A 25,803-nucleotide genomic window follows, 5' to 3' on the forward strand; every position below is an offset into this window, starting at 1 on the left:
ACTGAGTTTACAAAACATTAAGAACATCTGCTCTTTCCATGACATACACTGACTGGCCAGGTGAATCAAGGTGAAAGCTATGATCCCTTATTGATGTCACTTGTTAAATCCACTTCAATCAGTGTAGATGAAAGGGAAGGGACGGGTTAAAGAAGGATTTTTAAGCCTTGAGACAATTGAGACATGGATTGTGTATGTGTGCCATTCAGAGGGTGAATGGGCATGATAAAAGATGTAAGTGCCATTGAACAGGGTAGGTGCCAGGCGCACCGGTTTGTGACAAGAACTGCAATGCTGCTGCGTTTTTCACACTCAACAGTTTCCCGTGTGTATCAAGAATGGTCCACCACCCAAAGGACATCCAGTCAACATGACACAACTGTGGGAAGCATTGGAGTCAACATGGGCCAGCATCCCTGTGGAACGCTTTCAACACCTTGTAGAGTCCATGCCCTGATGAATTGAGGATATTCTGAGGGCAAAGGAGGGGTGGGGGGTGCGCAACTCAATATTAGGAAGGTGTTCTTAATGTTTTGTACACTCAGTGTACAGTATATTTATATTCCGGCCTCGGACATTGCTCGTTCTGATATTTCTTAATTAAATTTTTTTTTGTGGGATTTGTGTGTATTGTTTTGTATTGTTAGGTATACTGTGTGTATTGTTTTGTATTGTTAGGTATACTGCACGGTAGGAGCTAGAAACAGAAGCATTTCGCTACACCAGCGATAACATCTGCATAATATGTGTACACGACCAATACAATTAGACTCGAGGTACATAATATTGGCATTCCATTGCGTTGTCATTATAACCAAACTAAAGTCTTTTAAAGTCTGGATTCATTCTCCAGTCATGACACAAAGTCTGACAAGGTTCAAATTTGAAAACTTCACAATAACTTTATTGTAGACAGATAATAGACAGTGACACAAAGATGAAACAGCTTGTTGTTGCCGTTGAGTTTGGCGGAGGCGAGTTTGGCTGTAGTTGCTACTATACTACAGCAGGAGATAAGGAAACATACTGTACATTATCCATATTGGCTTTTCCTCCTTTTCCCATGTCTTTGCATGTCTTTCTCCGTGCCGTGGGATGAGGTGAGTTAAGCTGGTGTTGATACCAGGGGGTGTAATGGAGGGTCAATGCAAGTAAATGCAGTTTACCCACCTTTCTTTCTTTTGCCATACAGTGCATTGAAAGTATAGGAAGCGCTAGTTTTTTTCACAGCGACCGGCGATCAGTTTACCCACCTATGTTTTTACCACAAGTTGATACTACAGGGAGGAAGTAAGAAGAGCATGAGGAGAAGCTGGTGTCCTTTCACAGCCTTTCTGGTTCTGTCGGTTCTGGTCTCTGTGTTTGGCTCAGGCTGGGCTGGGTTTGGGTGTTGGAGGATACAGTACCAGAGGGGTTGGGTCCAAAGTTGGTTCAGGTCGCTGAGTTGGGTCCTTGGGGCTGGGTGGGTTCTAGGTTCGGTGTTCTGTGTTCTGTGCTGACTGGGTACTTGGGGCTGGGTGGGTTCTAGGTTCGGTGTTCTGTGCTGACTGGGTACTTGGGGCTGGGTGGGTTCTAGGTTCAGTGTTCTGGGCTGGGTGGGTTCTAGGTTCAGTGTTCTGTGCTGACTGGGTACTTGGGGCTGGGTGGGTTCTAGGTTCAGTGTTCTGGGCTGGGTGGGTTCTAGGTTCAGTGTTCTGTGCTGACTGGGTACTTGGGGCTGGGTGGGCTCTAGGTTCGGTGTTCTGTGCTGACTGGGTACTTGGGGCTGAGTGGGTTCTAGGTTCGGTGTTCTGGGCTGACTGGGTACTTGGGGCTGGGTGGGTTCTAGGTTCGGTGTTCTGGGCTGACTGGGTACTTGGGGCTGGGTGGGTTCTAGGTACAGTGTTCTGTGCTGACTGGGTACTTGGGGCTGGGTGGGTTCTAGGTTCAGTGTTCTGTGCTGACTGGGTACTTGGGGCTGGGTGGGTTCTAGGTTCGGTTTCCTGGGCTAAAGGGATGTCAGAGGGATGTAAAGTTAATGGGTCTGAAGATACGGTCAAACTCATTGAGAATGAGCTCCACGGCCTGGTTCTGGTAGACCATGTTGATGGCCATGTTAACATTGTCCCTCTCCGGACGCATCAGGGTGGGACCGAACACTATGCCGATGTTCTGGGTCGACATCCGGTTAGAGTCAGAATGTTCCATCACCCTGGGGGAGAGAATGAGACAGAAAGAGTGATAGATTACTGCTTGTACAATATGGCTACAGGGTCTTTCTACAGCGGATTAGCCTGACTCTATCTGTGCCATTCCAGTGACCACCAATGACACACAGCTTCATCTCAGTGGTCACTGTTGACAATCTGCTTGTCATTTGAATTATTCTTGTTGATTCACAGAGCAGCAGGACAGTGGTATGTGCGTGGACCACGTGTGTGTGGACACACACACAACACACACACACACACACACACACACACACACACACACACACACAGGAATGGGTTAAAGCCACAGCATGAGGCATCCTTTGAAAAATGCCATTCCCACAGAGATCACAGGGGAGGAGGAGAGGAGAGGGGGAGACAGATGAGAGAGAATGAGATGGGCAGAGGGGTAATGAGGGGGAGGAGGAGGGAGGAGGGAAGGGGAGAGGAGGTGAGGAAGAGAGGAGGAGGGAGATGGGTAGATTTATAGAGGAGAGAAGTAGATGGATTGATTTAAGGTGACAGGTGAGAAAATGAGAAGCAGGGAGTAAGAGAGATAGAGACACAGTGACAGACAGACTCATAGGAGACACACACTGGCACAAACATCAGACTCACGAACACAACACAGTCATTATTTTAGACCTGGGGACAGTAACATTTAAGTAGCAGAGCAGTACATGAAATGTGATATTATTTTCGTTAACTTCTGCAAAATCCTAAATCCTTCACTCTTTCAACCTCATTGTCCTCTCTCAAATATAACCCCCAGGTAGCCACAGCACTCGCTCACCAAGACTTCTTCACACTTTTCCTTCACATGTTGGATGACAACTGCTAGGAATGTGGGTACTCCTCCCTCTAGTGGTCAGTGGTATTACATGCTGCATATTATTTTTCTCCAGACAATAAACGCTGATTCTTAAACAACTGATGTACGACTGAAGGACATCCAGAACAATTGAAAGATGGTGAAATGGAATTAGATTGGGGTTAGAGGGGACAGATTTTTGAGGGTACACTGGGTGTTGTGACAGAGGGTTTATTGAGGGTACACTGGGTGTTGTGACAGAGGGTTTATTGAGGGTACACTGGGTATTGTGACAGAGGGTTTATTGAGGGTACACTGGGTGTTGTGACAGAGGGTTTATTGAGGGTACACTGGGTATTGTGACAGAGGGTTTATTGAGGGTACACTGGGTGTTGTGACAGAGGGTTTATTGAGGGTACACTGGGTGTTGTGACAGAGGGTTTATTGAGGGTACACTGGGTATTGCGACAGAGGGTTTATTGAGGGTACACTGGGTATTGTGACAGAGGGTTTATTGAGGGTACACTGGGTGTTGTGACAGAGGGTTTATTGAGGGTACACTGGGTATTGTGACAGAGGGTTTATTGAGGGTACACTGGGTGTTGTGACAGAGGGTTTATTGAGGGTACACTGGGTGTTGTGACAGAGGGTTTATTGAGGGTACACTGGGTGTTGTGACAGAGGGTTTATTGAGGGTACACTGGGTGTTGTGACAGAGGGTTTATTGAGGGTACACTGGGTATTGTGACAGGGGGGTTTAACCCTTGGAGGTGTGGTGTCTCGTACCGTTTGAGATGGCTGAACATGAACCTCATGGTGTCTTGGTTGGGAGCAGGCATGCTCAGTACCAGCGACTTCAGACGGTCCACTTTATCCAGGTAGTCTGACATCTCTGGAACACACACACACAGTAGGACACACTCGTTACACTCCAGATCAGAATCTTCTAACTCTAGGTAGCTAGGTAGGTAGCTAGGTAGCTAGGTAGGTAGCTAGGTAGGTAGGTAGCTTTAGGTAGCTAGGTAGGTAGCTAGGTAGGTAGGTAGCTTTAGGTAGCTAGGTAGGTAGGTAGGTAGCTAGGCAGGTAGGTAGGTAGGTAGGTAGGTAGCTTTAGGTAGCTAGGTAGGTAGGTAGCTAGTAGCTAGTTGGGTAGTTAGTTAGTTAGTTAGTTAGTTAGTTAGTTAGTTAGTTAGTTAGTTAGTTAGTTAGTTAGTTAGTTAGTTAGTTAGGTAGGTAGGTAGGGGGATAGGTAGGTAATAGAAAGGGTCTATACTCACTGACGGTCTCTAAGATATCTGTGAAGAAGCAGTAAGGAACCAGGGGTTCAGGAAGCTCTCTGAAGAACAGCTTCAGGGCTCCTGTGATGACATGGATGTCCTCCCACTCACTCTGTTCCAGGTTGAACTTCTCTATTGGTGGAGGGAGAGAGGGGTGGAGGGAGGAAGGAAGGAAGGAAGGAAGGAAGGAAGGAAGGAAGGAAGGAAGGAAGGAAGGAAGGAAGGAAGGAAGGAAGGAAGGAAGGAAGGAAGGAAGGAAGGAAGGAAGGAAGGAAGGAAGGAAGGGACATGTGTGAATTTTACTGTTAAAAACTCCCTCAGTACTTTGATTGACAGGTCGGCCGGCAGGCTGGCAGGCTGGCAGGCTGGTAGCTGTAGCAGCAAGAAACTGGCTGTGAAAGTGAAGCGATGGTCGGAGGGCAGAGAGAAAGGCAAACACAATACAACCCTCCTGAACAATGTTTCTCAAAGTGCCACAGATACATCTGTACACTCAATAACGGTGGTTCTTCAAGAGAGTGATTTAAGGTTCTATCTACTGTCCAAATTATTATCACAAAACATTGGTCAGGTGAGCTGGGCTAAGGTGTTCCACAAAACACACGCTGCAGTACCCTGTTTCTACCACTGGGTGACACCAATGGACCGTGTAAAAGCACATATAGGTGCTTGAATATATAGTTTACTCAAACAGAAATATTTCATGCAAAGACAACACAATAGACACATGGAAAATATCAAGACAAACAAACGTGTGCTTTTGCATGTATGGAGTGAGTACAGTGCACACAGATATGCAGATAGGCATTTGGATGAAAACTGTGAGCCATCTTGGCTCGACAGTCTCCATCTGTCTGTCTACCTTGCATCAACTCCGCAGGGAACATATAACGTCCGTCTGTAGTCACCGCTCGCTCTGCAAAAAAACAACCAACAGTCATTTAGCCTACAAGGTCAAGCAGATCGGAATCAGGTTATTCTCGTTCAGAGTGGAATCCTAAATCATGTCCATTATAAAGCACTCTGGGCTTAAAACAATTAGATGTGTATTGTAGGATGCTTTTCAGAACATACCCTCTCCCTCCCTCCCCCCTCCCTCCCTTCACCCCTTCACCCCTCCTCTCCCTCCCTCCCTCCCTCCCTCCCTCCCTCCCTTCACCCCTCCTCCCCCTCCCTCCCTCCCTCCCTCCACCCCTTCACCCCTCCTCCCCCCTCCCTCTCTTCCTCCCTCCTCCCTCTCTTCACCCCTTCAGCCCTGCTCCCTCTCTTCATCCCTTCAGCCCTCTCTTCCTCCCGCCTCACTCCTCCATCTCCTTATACCTTCCTCCCTCCTCCCTCTCTTTCTCCCTTCCTCCCTCCTCCCTCCTCCCTCTCTTCCTACCTCCCTCCCTCTTCCCTCTCTTCCTCCCTCCTCCCTCTCTTCCTACCTCCCTCCCTTCTCCCTCTCTTCCTCCTCCCTCTCTTCAACCCTCCCCCCTCCTCCCTCTCTTCCTCCCTCATCCTCCTCCTCCCCTCTTCAACCCTCCCTCCATCCTCCCTCTCTTCATACCTCCCTCCCTCACCATGGTTGACTAGGAAGCGTAGTTTCTGGATGACCGCCAGGTTCCCACTCACTCTGTAGATACCGTCTGTCTCCAGACCTGAATAACAACACACAGGTAGGACATGTAACCCTGACAACAACACACCGGTACAACATGTAACCCTGACAACAACACACCGGTACAACATGTAACCCTGACAACAACACACCGGTACAACATGTAACCCTGACAACAACACACCGGTACAACATGTAACCCTGACAACAACACACCGGTACAACATGTAACCCTGGCAACAACACACCGGTACAACATGTAACCCTGGCAACAACACACCGGTACAACATGTAACCCTGGCAACAACACACCGGTACAACATGTAACCCTGACAACAACACACCGGTACAACACGTAACCCTGACAACAACACACCGGTACAACATGTAACCCTGACAACAACACACCGGTACAACACGTAACCCTGACAACAACACACCGGTACAACATGTAACCCTGACAACAACACACCGGTACAACACGTAACCCTGACAACAACATACCGGTACAACACGTAACCCTGACAACAACACACCGGTACAACACGTAACCCTGACAACAACACACCGGTACAACACGTAACCCTGACAACAACACACCGGTACAACACGTAACCCTGACAACAATACACCGGTACAACACGTAATCCTGACAACAACACACCGGTACAACACGTAACCCTGACAACAACACACCGGTACAACATGTAACCCTGACAACAACACACCGGTACAACATGTAACCCTGACAACAACACACCGGTACAACATGTAACCCTGACAACAACACACCGGTATAACATTTTTTTACATTTACATTTTAGTCATTTAGCAGACGCTCTTATCCAGAGCGACTTACAGTAGTGAATGCATACATTTCATAAAAAAATTTTCCTGTGCTGGCCCCCCGTGGGAATCGAATCCACAACCCTGGCGTTGCAAACACCATGCTCTACCAACTGAGCTACAGGTATAACATGTAACCCTGGCAACAACACACCGGTACAACATGTAACCCTGACAACAACACACCGGTACAACATGTAACCCTGACAACAACACACCGGTACAACACGTAACCCTGACAACAACACACCGGTACAACACGTAACCCTGACAACAACACACCGGTACAACACGTAACCCTGACAACAACACACCGGTACAACACGTAACCCTGGCAATAACACACCGGTACAACACGTAACCCTGACAACAACACACCGGTACAACACGTAACCCTGACAACAACACACCGGTACAACACGTAACCCTGGCAACAACACACCGGTACAACACGTAACCCTGACAACAACACACCGGTACAACCCGTAACCCTGACAACAACACACCGGTACAACATGTAACCCTGACAACAACACACCGGTACAACACGTAACCCTGACAACAACACACCGGTACAACATGTAACCCTGACAACAACACACCGGTATAACATTTTTTTACATTTACATTTTAGTCATTTAGCAGACGCTCTTATCCAGAGCGACTTACAGTAGTGAATGCATACATTTCATACATTTTTTTTCCTGTGCTGGCCCCCCGTGGGAATCGAACCCACAACCCTGGCGTTGCAAACACCATGCTCTACCAACTGAGCTACAGGTATAACATGTAACCCTGGCAACAACACACCGGTACAACATGTAACCCTGACAACAACACACCGGTACAACATGTAACCCTGACAACAACACACCGGTACAACACGTAACCCTGACAACAACACACCGGTACAACACGTAACCCTGACAACAACACACCGGTACAACACGTAACCCTGACAACAACACACCGGTACAACACGTAACCCTGACAACAATACACCGGTACAACACGTAATCCTGACAACAACACACCGGTACAACACGTAACCCTGACAACAACACACCGGTACAACATGTAACCCTGACAACAACACACCGGTACAACATGTAACCCTGACAACAACACACCGGTACTCCGTGTAACCTTGGCAACAACCACAGATGGTTAAAATACTTAAAACCCATAAAATCCTTATTAATTATAAACCAGTTCAATGTGATATAAATGTACAGTAAACAATCTCCTCTCTTCCACAAAATATTTCTTTACCGACTGCCAAACTGTACCCACAGGGGAGTGAGTGGCAGAGGCTGTACTGTACCCATTGTTTTATGTCTATGGCTGTACCTCTCCTCTCCACAGCCTCAGTGCAGAGCCTGACGAAACGAGGCACATTGTTCTTCTCTCTCTCACACAGCATCTCTAGATGACAGCCAAACACCTGGTCTGTAAATGACAACAACAGCAGCATGTTTAAGAAGCGATTCACAGTCAACACCACAGAAATGTGATCCGAGGTCATGAGAGACACGGACATATTCATAGATACGACACTACTTCCTTATTATTCAATGAAAACAAACACCACAGAAATGTCAAGGAACTGAATCGATCCCCAGTTCCATGGAATTGAGCTGCTACTACTCTAAGAGGGTTGTGGCAGCTCAATGGATGGAAAGTGGTGTTGAGGGAAAAACATGCACATTATAAAATCCATGTTCACAAACAAGTGTGCGGTTAAAATTGGCAAAAAACACATTTCTTTCCACTGTGCTGTGGGGTGAGACAGGGATGCAGCTTAAGCCCCACCCTCTTCAACATATATATCATGAATTGGCGAGGGCACTAGAACAGTCTGCAGCACCCGGCCTCACCCTACTGGAATCTGAAGTCAAATGTCTACTGTTTGCTGATGATCTGGTGCTTCTGTCACCAACCAAGGAGGGCCTACAGCAGCACCTAGATCTTCTGCACAGATTCTGTCAGACCTGGGCCCTGAGAGTTAATCTCAGTAAGACAAAAATATGGTGTTCCAGAAAAGGTCCAGTTCCCAGGACCACGAATACAAATTCCATCTAGACACCGTTGCCCTAGAGCACACAAAAAACTATACATACCTTGGCCTAAACATCAACACCACAGGTAACATCCACAAAAGCTGTGAATGATCTGAGAGACAAGGCAAGAAGGGCCTTCAATGCCATCAAAAGGAACATAAAATTCGACATACCAATTAGGATCTGGCAAAAAATACTTGAATCATTATAGAACCTTTGTGGTTGTGAGGTCTGGGTTCCGCTCACCAACCAAGAATTCACAAAATGGGACAAACACCAAATTGAGGCTCTGCATGCAGAATTCTGCAAAACTATCCTGTGTACAACGTAAAACACCAAATAATGCATGCAGAGCAGAATTAGGCCGATACCCGCTATGATCAAAATCCAGAAAAGAGCCGTTAAATTCTACAACCATCTAAAAGGAAGCGATTCCCAAACCTTCCATAACAAAGCCATCACCTACAGAGATGAACCTGGAGAAGAGTCCACTAAGCAAGCTGGTCCTGGGGCTCTGTTCACAAACACAAACAGACCACACAGAGCCCCAGGACAGCAACACAATTAGACCCAACAAAATCATGAGAAAACAAAAAGATAATTACTTGACACATTGGAAAGAATTTACATAAAAGCAGCAAACTAGAATGCTATTTGGCCCTAAACCAAGAGTACACAGTGGCAGAACACCTGACCACTGTGACTGACCCAAAGGAAGTCTTTGACTATGTACAGACTCAGTGAGCATAGCCTTGCTATTGAGAAAGACCGCCAAAGGCAGACCTGGCTCTCAAGAGATGACAGGCTATGTGCATACCGCCCACAAAATGAGGTGGAAACTGAAAAAAATGTGTGACCTGTTACCACAAGTAAAGGTCAACCAGTGAAGAACAAACACCATTGTAAATACAACCCATATTTATGTTTATTTAATTTCCCTTTTGTACTTTAACTATTTGCACATCGTTACAACACTGTATATAGACATAATATGACATTTTAAATGTCTTTATCCCTTTGGAACTTGTGTAATTTTTTTGGTTATTTCACTTTTGTTTATTATCTATTTCAATTGCTTTGGCAATGTTAACACATGTTTCTCCTGCCATTAAAGCCCCTTAAATTGAATTGAAATTGAATTGAGAAAGAGAGAAATAGACAGAGACAAAGAGAGAGAACGTGAGAGACAGAGAGACAGAGAGAGAGAGACAGAGAGAGACAGAGAGAGAGAGAGACAGAGAGACAGAGAGACAGAGACAGAGAGACAGAGAGAGACAGAGACAGACAGAGAAACAGAGAGACAGAGAGACAGAGAAGACAGAGAAACAGAGAGACAGAGAAACAGAGAGACAGCGAGACAGAGACAGAGAGACAGAGAGACAGAGAAACAGAGAGAGACAGAGAGACAGAGAGTCAGAGAGACATAGAGACAGAGAGAGAGACAGAAACAGAGAGAGAGACAGAGACACAGAGAGAGACAGAGACACAGAGAGAGAAAAAACATTTTAAAACATTTTTTTTTTAAACATTTTTGTCATTTAGCAGACGCTCTTATCCAGAGCGACTTACAGTAGTGAATGCATACATTTCATAGAATTTCATAATTTTTTTTTTGCTGGCCCCCCGTGGGAATCGAACCCACAACCCTGGTGTTGCAAACACCATGCTCTACCAACTGAGCTACAGGGAAGGCAGAGAGACAGAGAGACAGAGAGACAGTGATCTCACCCTTGATGAGTCCTTTCTCCTGTAGGATCTGTAGTGGAGGTCTCTTCAGGATGAACTTCTTCAGTCTGCTCCGAACACGCTTCCTCTCTGAGTTCTCCACGTTGGAAGCAGAACGAGGGACTGCACCGGGAGGCAAAGAGGGAGAGAAATAAAGGAGGGAGTGAAGGAGGGAGGGCACCAGGAACAAGAAGTATAACAAAAAAAGATAGACCAACTTTGTCAATTTTAGAGAAAAGTGAAGATAAATAGACCACTGGGAGGAACCACGCCACACCACGCCACGCCACGTCACGTCACGCCACACATTACGACTCACATAACGGACGGATGGAGAGACTCACATAACGGACGGATGGAGAGACTCACGTGATGGATGGATAGAGAGACTCACGTAACGGATGGATGGAGAGACTCACGTGACGGATGGATAGAGAGACTCACGTGACGGATGGATGGTGAGACTCACGTGACGGACGGATGGAGAGACTCACGTGACGGATGGATGGAGAGACTCACGTGACGGATGGATGGAGAGACTCACGTGACGGATGGATGGAGAGACTCACGTGACGGATGGATGGAGAGACTCACGTAACGGATGGATGGAGAGACTCACGTGACGGACGGATGGATGGAGAGACTCACGTAACGGACGGATGGAGAGACTCACGTGATGCTTTATATCCTCCTCGACTGTCCTCTTCGTCTCCACTGTGGTCCAACATCTCCACACTGCCTGCCCTCCTCAGAGAATACAGCAGGACATTGTCCAGGGGATTCTCCCGATCCTAAAGAAGAGAAGACAATTTCAACTTGTACCAGACAACCATTTGATGAAAGCCCTGATGAAAGCCCTGATGAAAGCCCTGATGAGTTGGTGTCAGTGTGTGAGACTCACCAGTCTATCGATGACACTGTGGATGGTGTTGAACCACTCTCTGATCAGTGATTCTGTCTCTGACTGCAGAAGGAACTCATTCCCTGTCACCGTCCTCAGCTACCACACAAACAGACAAAGTACTGTGGGTTAGTCCCAAATCACAGACTACTTCACCAGCTACTGTACTACTTCTTACTACTAGTTCTTCAGTCACTTCGGGCTCCCGAGTGGCACAGCGGTCTAAGGCACTGCATCTCAGTGCAAGAGGCATCGCTACATTCCCTGGTTCGAATCCAGGCTGTATCACATCCGGCCGTGATTGGGAGTCCCATAGGGCGGCGCACAATTGGACCAGCGTCGTCCAGGTTTGGCCTGGGTAGGCTGTCATAGAAAATAAGTATTTGTTCTTTACTGACTTGCCTAGTTAAATAAAGGATAAATAAAAGAATAATACAATTTGGGAAATTAATTCAAATAATAATTCTGGAAATATAAAATATGCATTGAATTTTAAGGCATGTATTGAATAGACTGAGTTGACATTGAATTGTCTGGAACCCTGGTGCTCATAGAGTCCTGTTACAACACATAGCCTACAGTCAGATACTAAACTTCCTCTCAAGAGGACGTGAGAATGTTTTTTCACAGAAAAACCACCAGAGCAGTTCTTTCTCTCTCAGTGAGACTAAAATGTACACATTTAACTTCCCTAAAACAAAGATTCTTCCCTCCCTCCTGGTGTGTGTCTGACCTTGAAGACGTTCTTCTTGCTGGACAGGTCATTGGTCCACTGCACCACAGCTCCTCTCAGGTCTACACTGCTCTCAGGACGACTGTTGCCTGGTTTCTGGAGACCAATAAGAAAGCAGTCTTGAGACGTTTAAAATAATAATAATAAAAAAATAAAAAAATGTATTTCAACTCCATCTATGATAGTTAAACTCAATGACTATCTTACCCAGCTGGAGGGGGTCTGGGATTTGGGATCCTTGAAGAACACCAGACTGTTCCCGACCAGAACCACCCACGACGGATTCCAGTTCTTCCTAACACACACACACACACACACACACACACACACACACACACACACACACACACACACACACACACACACACACACACACACACACACACACACAGGGTGATGTTTACAGTTCCACCACACCTATACAGTGGATACAGGGTATAGAAGATGATATCTCCTTCATATCACGGACAGTCTACCTCAGTTTCCGGCCTCCCTCTGCTATCTTGGTCTTGTTCAGCAGACCTGCTTTTTCCAGCTCCTGAGGATGGAAGCGGTAGGGGAGATTAACTGTTGGTATAGAGGGCTAATTCACTGGCTGCTCTGTCTGATGAGCCACGTTGGTGCCACACAGTAAGTTAAACATTTACAGCAACAACCTAGGGATTGAGTTGGAAATGTCACTAGAACCATGGATGGACAGTGGGACAGGGGTTACAGACGGGGGAGACAGCAGAGACAGAGGGACAGATGGGAGACAGCGGAGACAGAGGGACAGATGGGAGATAGCGGAGACAGAGAGACAGAGGAGACAGAGGGACAGATGGGAGACAGCGGAGACAGAGGGACAGATGGGAGACAGCTGAGACAGATGGGAGACAGCGGAGACAGAGGGACAGATGGGAGACAGTGGAGACAGAGAGACAGATGGGAGACAGTGGAGACTCACCGGTGTGGAGCTGTCATTGCTGTCGGGAGAGGTGGCTGGAGAAGGAGACTCCACCACCACAACACTGGTCCCAGGGTAGGAACAGTCTCTGCACTGCTGAGCCAGCTACGAACAACACATGTATGTTAGGTCTGGACAAATATCACATGGATAGATTCTGGTGGACAGATTTTCATGGATAGATTCTCGTGGACAGATTCTCATGGACAGATTCTGGTGGACAGATTCTGGTGGACAGATTCTGGTGGACAGATTCTGGTGGACAGATTCTGGTGGACAGATTCTCATGGACAGATTCTGGTGGACAGATTCTGGTGGACAGATTCTCATGGACAGATTCTCATGGACAGATTCTCATGGACAGATTCTGGTGGACAGATTCTGGTGGACAGATTCTCATGGACAGATTCTGGTGGACAGATTCTGGTGGACAGATTCTCGTGGACAGATTCTCGTGGACAGATTCTCATGGACAGATTCTGGTGGACAGATTCTCATGGACAGATTCTCATGGACAGATTCTCATGGACAGATTCTCGTGGACAGATTCTGGTGGACAGATTCTGGTGGACAGATTCTCGTGGACAGATTCTGGTGGACAGATTCTGGTGGACAGATTCTGGTGGACAGATTCTCGTGGACAGACTCTCGTGGACAGATTCTGGTGGACAGATTCTCGTGGACAGATTCTGGTGGACAGATTCTCGTGGACAGATTCTGGTGGACAGATTCTCGTGGACAGATTCTGGTGGACAGATTCTCGTGGACAGATTCTGGTGGACAGATTCTCGTGGACAGATTCTGGTGGAGAGATTCTGGTGGACAGATGGAACGGTGAGAATCTGCCAAGGCCCACAGAGAATTATACGATTCCCAGCAGCAGTAATTCCTGGTTTTTGATTTTTGTCATTGATTATTTGGACAAATCAGGATTGGACAAAGGTGGTGCTTTAACTGGTGCTGTGATTTTTAAGCCTGTATGGATGATAAACGGTTTGCACTTGTTCGTTTTTTTCAATTGCATGCATTGGTCCAAACTGAAGTCACATTGTCAAACATCTTCACACAGTCAGCGAAACAGAAGTGTATGTGGACCAAACTGTGAATCATTTTTCATTGTTTTCACACAAAATGCATCCAATGACCACATTCTCCGAAATCCATGAACTCTTTTCTCATTCATACTCCACCACCTGCAAAACTATATATTTGCAGCACATGTTTTCCAATGTTAACACACTGTTTCCAAAACTGTTAGAAACACACTCAAAACAGAATGATGGCAAATGTCGTGCATTTCTGCAGTTACCAGATGGAAACATATAGAACATCTCAGCAGAATATTTCATCATTCCAAACACAGCTGATTGTAATTTCAGCTGTTAGCCTACCCAAGTGTCCTGTTTTAAGTCTCGTTACCAAACAGACAAAAGAGGACAGCTTTGGAATGATTTTGTCTGGAAACATGGATCAAGGAAGGCAGGTTGTTGGGGAAAGGAGAGTGGCAGGGAGAGGGAGAATGCATGGAGGACAAAGGAGAGGAAGACCAAGAGCGGTGGTCTCTGATGAGATGAGGGCCACAATTATTGACCATGTTGTAAACCATGGTCTCTCTCTGAGAGGCCGGTTTAAGGGTGCAACCAAATCTGCAGCGTTCAACAGTTGCATCAATAGTGCGAATATTCCGGCAAAACAACAGGTGAGATGTACATCCTTCAGTGATAATTGAACTACATATTACAGTACAATACAGCATGTTCACATTTTTACATGTACTGACATTTTGAAATATATTGATTGTTTTGTGTTTTTCAGTAGGATCCAAAAGGGAGAGGCAGAACATTATCAGATGCACAGCCACAAAGTCAAAATTGACTCTATCGTAAACATTCATGAAAACAAAAATGTATTATTTGGGCCATGATAAAGATGTGAATTTAGCGTAATCGAGTGGTTTGGCCTAGAGTTTCTGTTTGTGAGGGAGGAGACGTCACTTCATTCTAACATCATCCCCCCCCAGAAGTAAAACAGGAATTTACTAACTTTCACAAGAGAATTTTACTTCTGGGTAACCGGACAACAATAGGTCTGTGTCATTCTGCTAACATGTGTTCCAGTATTTGTGTGCGTGTGCGTGTGCGTGTGTGTGTGTACCTTGCCATTCTTGGGGAGTATTATGGTTCGTGAGTGGCTGAGCTGCTCTGTCCCATGATGCAGTAGGGCAGAGTGACGTCGCTGGACAACCCCCTGAGACTCTCCTGTTCTGAAAGCTGCGGTGCTGATGGTGTTGGAGGAAACTGCTCTCTGCATGCTCTACAAGGCAGGAAGCACAGAGAGGGGTGCCAAGTCAGCTGCTCTGTGTGTGTCAGTGGAGGCTTCTGAGGGGAGGACAGCTCATAATAATGGGTGGAATGGAGTGAATGGGATGGATTGGATGAAAACATTTTTTTTATACATTCCATTAGCTCCATTTCAGCCATTATTAAAGGATATTATTATTAGAGGATTGCTTCTGATAGCACCATTGGAGACATTTATTTATGTAGATATTATTGTTCTGTTGTATTGTTAAACTTTTAGTTCCTTGTTTTGTTTCAAGGAAGTTACTTCCCCTGCACACATTCCATTCATCTCTACATTCCATTCAAATGTCACCTGACCCAGCTCCCGGTCACTGTCAGCAATCTGCCCACCGTACAGGAAGTCTGAAGAGAGCTGGAACATAGATAAAAAGAAGAGGAAGAATACTTTATTTCCTTACAGTCCACAGTACATTTTGTCTTTTGCTTCACTACAAAGGCAAATTACAGCAAACACTGGCCTAGAATGACCAACACATTACGCAACACTAAAAGGCATGAATAGATTTTCTTTCCAAACATGTCAGTTAATATTAGTATTCATTAGGATCCACATTAGCTGATCCCCATAGTGAAAAGCACAGATAGCTTTATCACAGCTGAAATCTATAACTTCAAGTGTATATTGTTGGAACAAACTGGGACACATGGACGTACTGTACAGTCAGTCATACTAGTCTGTTATCTATAAAATGTGAAGACGCAAGCACTAACGTGAGACTACACTCAGAGAAAAAAGGGTTCCAAAGGGGTTCTTCGGTTGTCCCCATAGGAGAACCCTTTTTTGGTTCCAGGTAGAACCCTTTTTTGGTTCCAGGTAGAACCCTTTTTTGGTTCCAGGTAGAACCCTTTTTTGGTTCCAGGTAGAACCCTTTTTTGGTTCCAGGTAGAACCCTTTTTTGGTTCCAGGTAGAACCCTTTTTTGGTTCCAGGTAGAACCCTTTTTTGGTTCCAGCTAGAACCCTTTTGGGTTCCATGTTGAATCCTCTGTGGAAAGGGTTCTACATGGAAGCAAAAAGTGTTCTTCAAAGGGTTGTTCGAGATTTATGTTATTCTTTAATAACAAACCCCAAAGCAAATCAAGGGGAAGAAAATAGGTTTATTTGAAGAGGACAAATCATACGGGGAGTTACATTTTACATATTTAGCAGACACTCTTATCCAGAGCGACTTACAGTATTGAATACATACATTTCATTTTTTGCACTGGCCCCCCGTGGGAATCGAACCCACAAGCCTGGCGTTGCACACACCATGCTGGCGTTGCAAACACCATGCTCTACCAACTGAGCCGCAGGGAAGACTGTTAGATGGTCATTCTCCCCTTCAGTGATGCTCTCTCAGTGATTCTCTCCAGTCATTCTCTCCACAGAACAAAGGGACAGCATGTAGTTTTATAACCCAGCCCTAGCCTGTCGTTGACCAATTAGAATTCCTTGCAATAAAACTAGCCAATGGCCAAATAACAAGTATCCTATTTCAGAAGACATATTCCTCCCATGTCTCTGGACCATTGATCAATAATTCCCTATTACAGAAAAAACACTATTTCCATTGATCGTTAGTTCTCTATTGACTTATCGTCCTTTTAACCTCTCATCCTCTGTCTCTGCGTTGTGTATTTATCTTCGACATATTCTTACAGAGTAACTCTCTGGGAACAGCCCAAAAAACATTTTAGGTTCTAGATAGCACCTTTTTCTACAAGAGTGTTTTAAGCTAACTGAGAAATATACAGTAGCCAGTTCTATCTTACACTCACTCTCACACACACCCACACACACACAAGAAAAAAGACTGAACTTACAGCCACACTGTTCATCAGTAGCCTCTATACCACCCGTATCAGAGTCCAGATCAAAACAAAGCAAAAATATAAAACGGATGTTTCCTTGGTAGTCAATAGGAGAGTCAGTCCACGCCACTGTCCGCTGTAGTGCACCTTCCTGACACACACACACCTTTTCATCTGAGGAACCACAACCCCAAATCCACTTCTGTCTCTCCTTCCCTCTCGCTCTCTCACAGCATAAACTTCTTCTTTCTATATGGAACCTAACACTAACACTATCAGCATGTACCATCCCTCTCACTATGCACAACCAGGAAGCCATGTGAAGGAAGCCTAGAATGAGAGGTGGCATACCAAATGGCACTCTAAGCTCTGGTCAAAAGTAGTGTACTATATAGGGAATAGGGTCTAAAGTAGTGCACTATGTAGGGAATAGGGTCTAAAGTAGTGCACTATATAGGAAATAGGGTCTAAAGTAGTGCACTATGTAGGGAATAGGGTCTAAAGTAGTGCACTATGTAGGGAATAGGGTCTAAAATAGTGCACTATGTAGGGAACAGGGAGCTGTTTGGGACGTACTAAGAGATATTATCATATCAACAATATAACACCACAAACAGTAACAACAAGGACAACAGTATAACACTACTGACAGTAACAACAGTATAACACTACTGACAGTAACAACAGTATAACACTACTAACAGTAACAACAGTATAACACTACTAACAGTAACAACAGTATAACACTACTAACAGTGACAACAGTATAACACTACTAACAGTAACAACAGTATAACACTACTGACAGTAACAACAGTATAACACTACTAACAGTAACAACAGTATAACACTACTGACAGTAACAACAGTATAACACTACTAACAGTAACAACAGTATAACACTACTAACAGTAACAACAGTATAACACTACTAACAGTAACAACAGTATAACACTACTAACAGTAACAACAGTATAACACTACTAACAGTAACAACAGTATAACACTACTGACAGTAAACAACAGTATAACACTACTGACAGTAACAACAGTATAACACTACTAACAGTAACAACAGTATAACACTACTAACAGTAACAACAGTATAACACTACTAACAGTAACAACAGTATAACACTACTAACAGTAACAACAGTATAACACTACTAACAGTAACAACAGTATAACACTACTGACAGTAACAACAGTATAACACTACTAACAGTAACAACAGTATAACACTACTAACAGTAACAACAGTATAACACTACTAACAGTAACAACAGTATAACACTACTAACAGTAACAACAGTATAACACTACTGACAGTAACAACAGTATAACACTACTAACAGTAACAACAGTATAACACTACTAACAGTAACAACAGTATAACACTACTAACAGTAACAACAGTATAACACTACTAACAGTAACAACAGTATAACACTACTGACAGTAACAACAGTATAACACTACTAACAGTAACAAGGACAACAGTATAACACTACTAACAGTAACAACAGTATAACACTACTAACAGTAACAACAGTATAACACTACTAACAGTAACAACAGTATAACACTACTGACAGTAACAACAGTATAACACTACTAACAGTAACAACAGTATAACACTACTAACAGTAACAACAGTATAACACTATTCAAAAGTAACAACAGTATAACACTACTGACAGTAACAAGGACAACAGTATAACACTACTAACAGTAACAACAGTATAACACTACTAACAGTAACAACAGTATAACACTACTGACAGTAACAACAGTATAACACTACTAACAGTAACAACAGTATAACACTACTAACAGTAACAACAGTATAACACTATTCAAAAGTAACAACAGTATAACACTACTGACAGTAACAACAGTATAACACTACTGACAGTAACAACAGTATAACACTACTAACAGTAACAACAGTATAACACTACTGACAGTAACAACAGTATAACACTACTAACAGTAACAACAGTATAACACTACTTACAGTAACAACAGTATAACACTACTGACAGTAACAACAGTATAACACTACTAACAGTAACAACAGTATAACACTACTGACAGTAACAACAGTATAACACTACTGACAGTAACAACAGTATAACACTACTGACAGTAACAACAGTATAACATTACTGACAGTAACAACAAGGACAACAGTATAACACTACTAACAGTAACAACAGTATAACACTACTGACAGTAACAACAGTATAACACTACTAACAGTAACAACAGTATAACATTACTGACAGTAACAACAAGGACAACAGTATAACACTACTGACAGTAACAACAGTATAACACTACTGACAGTAACAACAGTATAACATTACTGACAGTAACAACAAGGACAACAGTATAACACTACTAACAGTAACAACAGTATAACACTACTAACAGTAACAACAGTATAACACTACTAACAGTAACAACAGTATAACACTACTGACAGTAACAACAGTATAACACTACTAACAGTAACAACAAGGACAACAGTATAACACTACTGACAGTAACAACAGTATAACACTACTGACAGTAACAACAGTATAACACTACTAACAGTAACAACAGTATAACACTACTAACAGTAACAACAGTATAACCCTACTAACAGTAACAACAGTATAACACTACTAACAGTAACAACAGTATAACACTACTAACAGTAACAACAGTATAACACTACTGACAGTAACAACAGTATAACACTACTAACAGTAACAACAAGGACAACAGTATAACACTACTAACAGTAACAACAGTATAACACTACTAACAGTAACAACAGTATAACACTACTGACAGTAACAACAGTATAACACTACTAACAGTAACAACAGTATAACACTACTAACAGTAACAACAGTATAACACTACTGACAGTAACAACAGTATAACACTACTAACAGTAACAACAGTATAACACTACTAACAGTAACAACAGTATAACACTACTAACAGTAACAACAGTATAACACTACTAACAGTAACAACAGTATAACACTACTGACAGTAACAACAGTATAACACTACTGACAGTAACAACAGTATAACACTACTAACAGTAACAACAGTATAACACTACTGACAGTAACAACAGTATAACACTACTAACAATAACAACAGTATAACACTACTAACAGTAACAACAGTATAACACTACTGACAGTAACAACAGTATAACACTACTAACAGTAACAACAGTATAACACTACTAACAGTAACAACAGTATAACACTACTGACAGTAACAACAGTATAACACTACTAACAGTAACAACAGTATAACACTACTAACAGTAACAACAGTATAACCCTACTAACAGTAACAACAGTATAACCCTACTAACAGTAACAACAGTATAACACTACTGACAGTAACAACAGTATAACACTACTAACAGTAACAACAGTATAACACTACTAACAGTAACAACAAGGACAACAGTATAACACTACTGACAGTAACAACAGTATAACACTACTAACAGTAACAACAGTATAACACTACTAACAGTAACAACAGTATAACACTACTAACAGTAACAACAGTATAACACTACTGACAGTAACAACAGTATAACACTACTAACAGTAACAACAGTATAACACTACTGACAGTAACAACAGTATAACACTACTGACAGTAACAACAGTATAACACTACTAACAGTAACAAGGACAACAGTATTATTATCTACAGAGACTTATTTTAATTCCTTGACTGCTCTTATCGTTGTAGTTACCATGGTGACACTAGCACTATAGGTCAGTCGGGGTGGAAGTTGAATGAAGCCCAGACACAATCTCTACTTTACAACACTGTGTGGTTATTCCTGTAAGTACTCTGTAACAATTGTTGTAATTGCTCATTGTTACACTGTACAACCCACAGTTCCTATTCGCCTGGCACAATGTAGAATGGACAGGCATAAGCGGTATGGATTTAGCTCCAGCTTGCCCTCTGATAAAGTTGGTAGAATTTTAACTATCCAACACTATCAGATCTCTACAAGCACTAACGTGTCAGGGCTTGTTTCTGGGCAGTGCCAAAGCATTACCGTGACAACTTGTGAAGTCTTGGTGTCCATAAAGCTCTGGTTCAGTGTCTGGGTAGCTTTCCCTGTCTACGTTAGAATCAACACGCATAAACTTTTTAAAATTATTATTTTGTTTTATTTTACCTTTATTTAATTAGGCAAGTCAGTTAAGAACAAATTCTTATTTTCAATGACGGCCTAGGAACAGGAGAGATTAAGAGCAGTCCACAGACTGTTTAGGAAGTAAGGAAGCAAATATCTGAATAGATTATTTTATGTGTAGGCTACATCTCACCTGTTTTATTAGTTTATGGCCACGAGGTTGACAACATTAGTGACACAATCACATTACAACACTTCATTAAGTCCTTCATTAAGTCCCCCCCCTTGTGGGGGGAAAAAAGGCTGTAGGTGGACCTACCCTGTTCGTGTTGCCATTCTCTGTGCCTGGGATTGGGAGAGACAGGTGGTTTGCGTCCCTTGGGATTGTCTGTGGTTGCATCGGACTAGCCTATAGCACGGAAGAGAGTATAGGTGTTAGTTTGAAAGCACATCTGTTCTACTATTTCTCATTGCTGGCGACATTAAAAAAGTGTTGATAAAAAGACTACTGTCCCCAAATATAGTTGTACTGTTGAACTTAACATAGGACCCTGTGATCTGTATATCTGTAAATTAACATAGAACCCTGTGATCTGTAAATTAACATAGGACCCTGTGATCTGTATATCTGTAAATTAACATAGAACCCTGTGATCTGTAAATTAACATAGGACCCTGTGTTCTCTATATCCCTGTTACAGTGGCTTGCGAAAGTATTCACCCCCCCCACAAAGTCAATACTTTGTAGAGCCATCTTTTGCAGCAATTACATTACTGTGAGTCTCTTGGGGTATGTCTCTATAAGCTTGGCACATCTAGCCACTGGGATCTTTGCCCATTCATCAAGGCAAAACTGCTTCAGCTCCTTCAAGTTGGATGGGTTCTACTGGTGTACAGCAATCTTTAAGTCATACCACAGATTCTCAATGGGATTGAGGTCTGGGCTTTGACTAGGCCATTCCAAGACAGTTAAATGTTTCCCCTTAAACCACGCTAGTGTTGCTTTAGCAGTATGCTTAGGGTCATTGTCTTGCTGGAAGGTGAACCTCCGTCCCAGTCTCAAATCTCTGGAAGACTGAATGTCATAACCGTCGTAAGGATAGGACCAAGGCGCAGCGGGTAAAGTGCTCATACTTAATTTCCTCGATGAAAACACTTAAACAAAATAAACAAACAACGAAAAACAGTTCCATCAGGCATCCAGGCTATACAGGAAATATCCACCACAAATCACCAGTGAAACAACATCAACTAAATATGGCCTCCAATTAGAGACAACTACAACCAGCTGCCTCTAATTGGAGGTCATGCCCAAAAACCCAACATAGAAATAGAAAACTAGAATTTAACCATAGATATAGAAAACATAGAACAAAACACAAAAACACCAAAACACACAAAACAAACACCCCCTGCCACGCCCTGACCATACTATAATGACAAATAACCCCTTTTACTGGTCAGGACGTGACACTGAAACAGGTTTCCCTCAAGAATTTCCCTGTATTAAACTCCATCCATCAATCCTTCAATTCTGACCAGTTTCCCAGTCCCTGCCGATGAAAAACATTCCCACAGAATGATGCTGCCACCACCATGCTTCACTGTGGGGATGTTGTTCTCGGGGTGATGAGAGATGTTGGGTTTGCGCCAGACATAGCATTTTCCTTGATGGCCAAAAAGCTCAATTTTAGTCTCATCTGACTAGAGTACCTTCTTCCATATGTTTGGGGAGTCTCCCACATGCCTTTTGGCAAACACCAAATGTGTTTGCTTATTTTTTTCTTTGAGCAATGGCTTTTTTCTGGCCACTCTTCCGTAAAGCCCAGCTCTGTGGAGTGTACAGCTTAAAGTGGTCCTATGGACAGATACTCCAATCGCCGCTGTGGAGCTTTGCAGCTCCTTCAGGGTTATCTTTAGTCTCTTTGTTGCCTCTCTGATTAATGCCCTCCTTGCATGGTCTGTGAGTTTTGGTCGGCGGCCCACTCTTGGCAGGTTTGTTGTGGTGCCATATTCTTTAAATGTTTTAATAATGGATTTAATGGGGTTCCGTGGGATGTTCAAAGTTTCTGATATTTTTTTATAACCCCAACCCTGATCTGTACTTCTCCACAACTTTGTCCCTGACCTGTTTGGAGAGCTCCTTGGTCTTCATGGTGCCCCTTGCTTAGTGGTGTTGCAGACTCTGGGGCCTTTCAGAACAAGTGTATATATACTGAGATCATGTGACAGATCATGTGACACTTAGACTGCACACAGGTGGACTTTATTTAACTAATTATGTGACTTAATAGGTTGCACCAGATCTTATTTAGGGGCTTCATAGCAAAGGGGGTGAATATATATGCACGCACCACTTTTCCGTTTGTTATTTTTTCGAATATTTTGAAACAAGTTGTTTTTTTCATTTCACTTCACCAATTTGGACTATTTTGTGTTTATGTCCATTACATGAAATCCAAATAAAAATCAATTTCAATTACAAACCAAGGGGGATGAATACTTTTGCAAGACACTGTATGTCTGTTACCCGTTCGCGAGCTCTGCGGGGGGGTTTCCAGGACCTCTCCTTGGTAACAGTGTTGACATAGAAACATCGCCCCGTGGAGGGGTCCGAGTATTGCTCCCATAGGTCCAGCACCTGCAGGGGTACAACGGAAATATGTTTGGGACTTTTTTTTGTGTCTTTCTCAATAGCTTTATGTATGAACATCATCTTTGCTATTTCAGTGTGTTTTTAATTGTTTGAAAGGATTGTATTAGCTATTTTAAGTTTAAAAAAAACATGACATTTCCATCGTCAACGGCCTTCATCAGAATGAAACTGATCAAACAGAAACAAACTAACAAAATAACCTGCATGGGTCGCTGGCCGGGGGCGGGGCTGGGGGGCTCCACTTGGGTCAGCCTCTTCACCTGGTGGATGGCAGAGTGTAGAGGAGACTCCAGGAGATACTGCTGGGAAATGTAGGACTGGGGAGACACCTGGTGGGGAGAGAGAGGAGGTTATACTGTATAAGGTCAATAACATGTTACATGAGGTTGGACACAGTTTGATGGGGAAATGTCAGGTTAGGGTGTGTGTGTGTGTGTGTGTGTGTGTGTGTGTGTGTGTGTGTGTGTGTGTGTGTGTGTGTGTGTGTGTGTGTGTGTGTGTGTGTATTATACAGTATATTATATATAGTCTACAGGTCGCACGTGCCACTCAGCCCCAGCTGGCATTAGTAGAATGACTATAGTTACATAACATGGGGATAAAGCTGCATCGTATAGCCTCATCACTACAGCTTTCATGGAGATGATTTTCCATCACGGCTTTACTTTTCAATCTATTTCAGTGCAACAGATGGCCTCCTATAGCTTACATTATCTTACATACCGGCTCTTACATACTGGTGCATGTAAATGTTTTCAACAAGCCCAGTCCTTAGGCCTCTCTGACTACATGTTGAGGTGTACCGGTATATATCTTTCTCTCGGTTTCTGTTATTCTCTCTCTCTTTCTGTCGTTTTCTTTCTGTTTTCCATTTCTCTCTCTTTCACTCTGTGTTTCTGCGTATCTTTCTCTCTCTCTCTCTCTCCCTCTCTCTCTCTCTCTCAATGTTTTCTGTTGAAGCCACATCCTCTTCTGTTTGTGGTTCTTCTTGACTGCCCACTGACACACACACACACGCACACGCACACGCACACACACACACACACACACACACACACACACACACACACACACACACACACACACACACACACACACAGAGAGAGAGAGAGAGAGAGAGAGAGCAGCACTGGGGCATATAATACATTACACTCACCTGAGACCAAACTAGTTTGGTAATAAATAAATATTTATTTTATTTTTTATTGAACCTTTATTGAATTTAATTTAGTCCCGTGTGGCTCAGTTGGTAGAGACATGGTGTTTGCAACGCCAGGGTTGTGGGTTCAATTCCCACGGGGGACCAGTACGGAGAAAAAAAATGTATGAAATGTATGCATTCACTACTGTAAGTCGTTCTGGATAAGAGCGTCTGCTAAATGACTAAAATGTAATGTAATTGGGCAAGTCAGTTAAGAACACATTCTTATTGACAATGATGGCAAAACCCGGATGACGTTGGGCCAATTGTGCACCGCCGGACTCGGGAGAGGCGAAGGTCGGCCAAACCCTCCCCTAATCCGGACAACACTGGTCTAATTGTATTCCACATCATGGGTCTCCCGGTTGCGGCCGGCTGTGACACAGCCTGGGATCGAACCAGGGTCTGTAGTGACGCCTCCAGCACTGCGATGCAGTAACCTTAGACCACTGAGCCACTCGAGAGGCCCCACAACAATCCTGTGCACGTGCGTGTGTTTCCTGTATCTTAACAGGACGTGACC

At 43.6% G+C, this 25,803-nt stretch overlaps 1 protein-coding gene across 3 annotated transcripts in view; it reads right to left on the bottom strand.

Annotated features, from left to right (window-relative positions):
• Positions 1-876: 876 nt before the first annotated feature.
• The window catches only part of arhgap9 (Rho GTPase activating protein 9), a 56,103-nt gene continuing 31,176 nt past the window's right edge, over positions 877-25,803 (bottom strand). For all 3 annotated transcript variants that reach the window (XM_045691931.1, XM_045691932.1, XM_045691930.1), the window contains 18 exons: positions 24,280-24,408; positions 23,954-24,064; positions 21,743-21,832; positions 15,744-15,803; positions 15,243-15,401; positions 13,089-13,193; positions 12,619-12,680; positions 12,350-12,437; positions 12,143-12,238; positions 11,410-11,508; positions 11,182-11,299; positions 10,512-10,631; positions 8,074-8,172; positions 5,840-5,917; positions 5,140-5,193; positions 4,278-4,409; positions 3,787-3,892; positions 877-2,191 (listed from right to left, as the gene is read on the bottom strand). In XM_045691931.1, the coding sequence (XP_045547887.1) occupies positions 1,999-2,191; positions 3,787-3,892; positions 4,278-4,409; positions 5,140-5,193; positions 5,840-5,917; positions 8,074-8,172; positions 10,512-10,631; positions 11,182-11,299; positions 11,410-11,508; positions 12,143-12,238; positions 12,350-12,437; positions 12,619-12,680; positions 13,089-13,193; positions 15,243-15,401; positions 15,744-15,803; positions 21,743-21,832; positions 23,954-24,064; positions 24,280-24,408 (1,899 nt within the window). In that variant the 3' untranslated portion in view covers positions 877-1,998. The remainder of the gene's footprint in view (positions 2,192-3,786; positions 3,893-4,277; positions 4,410-5,139; positions 5,194-5,839; positions 5,918-8,073; positions 8,173-10,511; positions 10,632-11,181; positions 11,300-11,409; positions 11,509-12,142; positions 12,239-12,349; positions 12,438-12,618; positions 12,681-13,088; positions 13,194-15,242; positions 15,402-15,743; positions 15,804-21,742; positions 21,833-23,953; positions 24,065-24,279; positions 24,409-25,803) is intronic.

This window comes from Salmo salar, chromosome ssa12 (assembly GCF_905237065.1).
Source record: "Salmo salar chromosome ssa12, Ssal_v3.1, whole genome shotgun sequence".
In the NCBI taxonomy this organism is placed as follows: domain Eukaryota; kingdom Metazoa; phylum Chordata; class Actinopteri; order Salmoniformes; family Salmonidae; genus Salmo; species Salmo salar.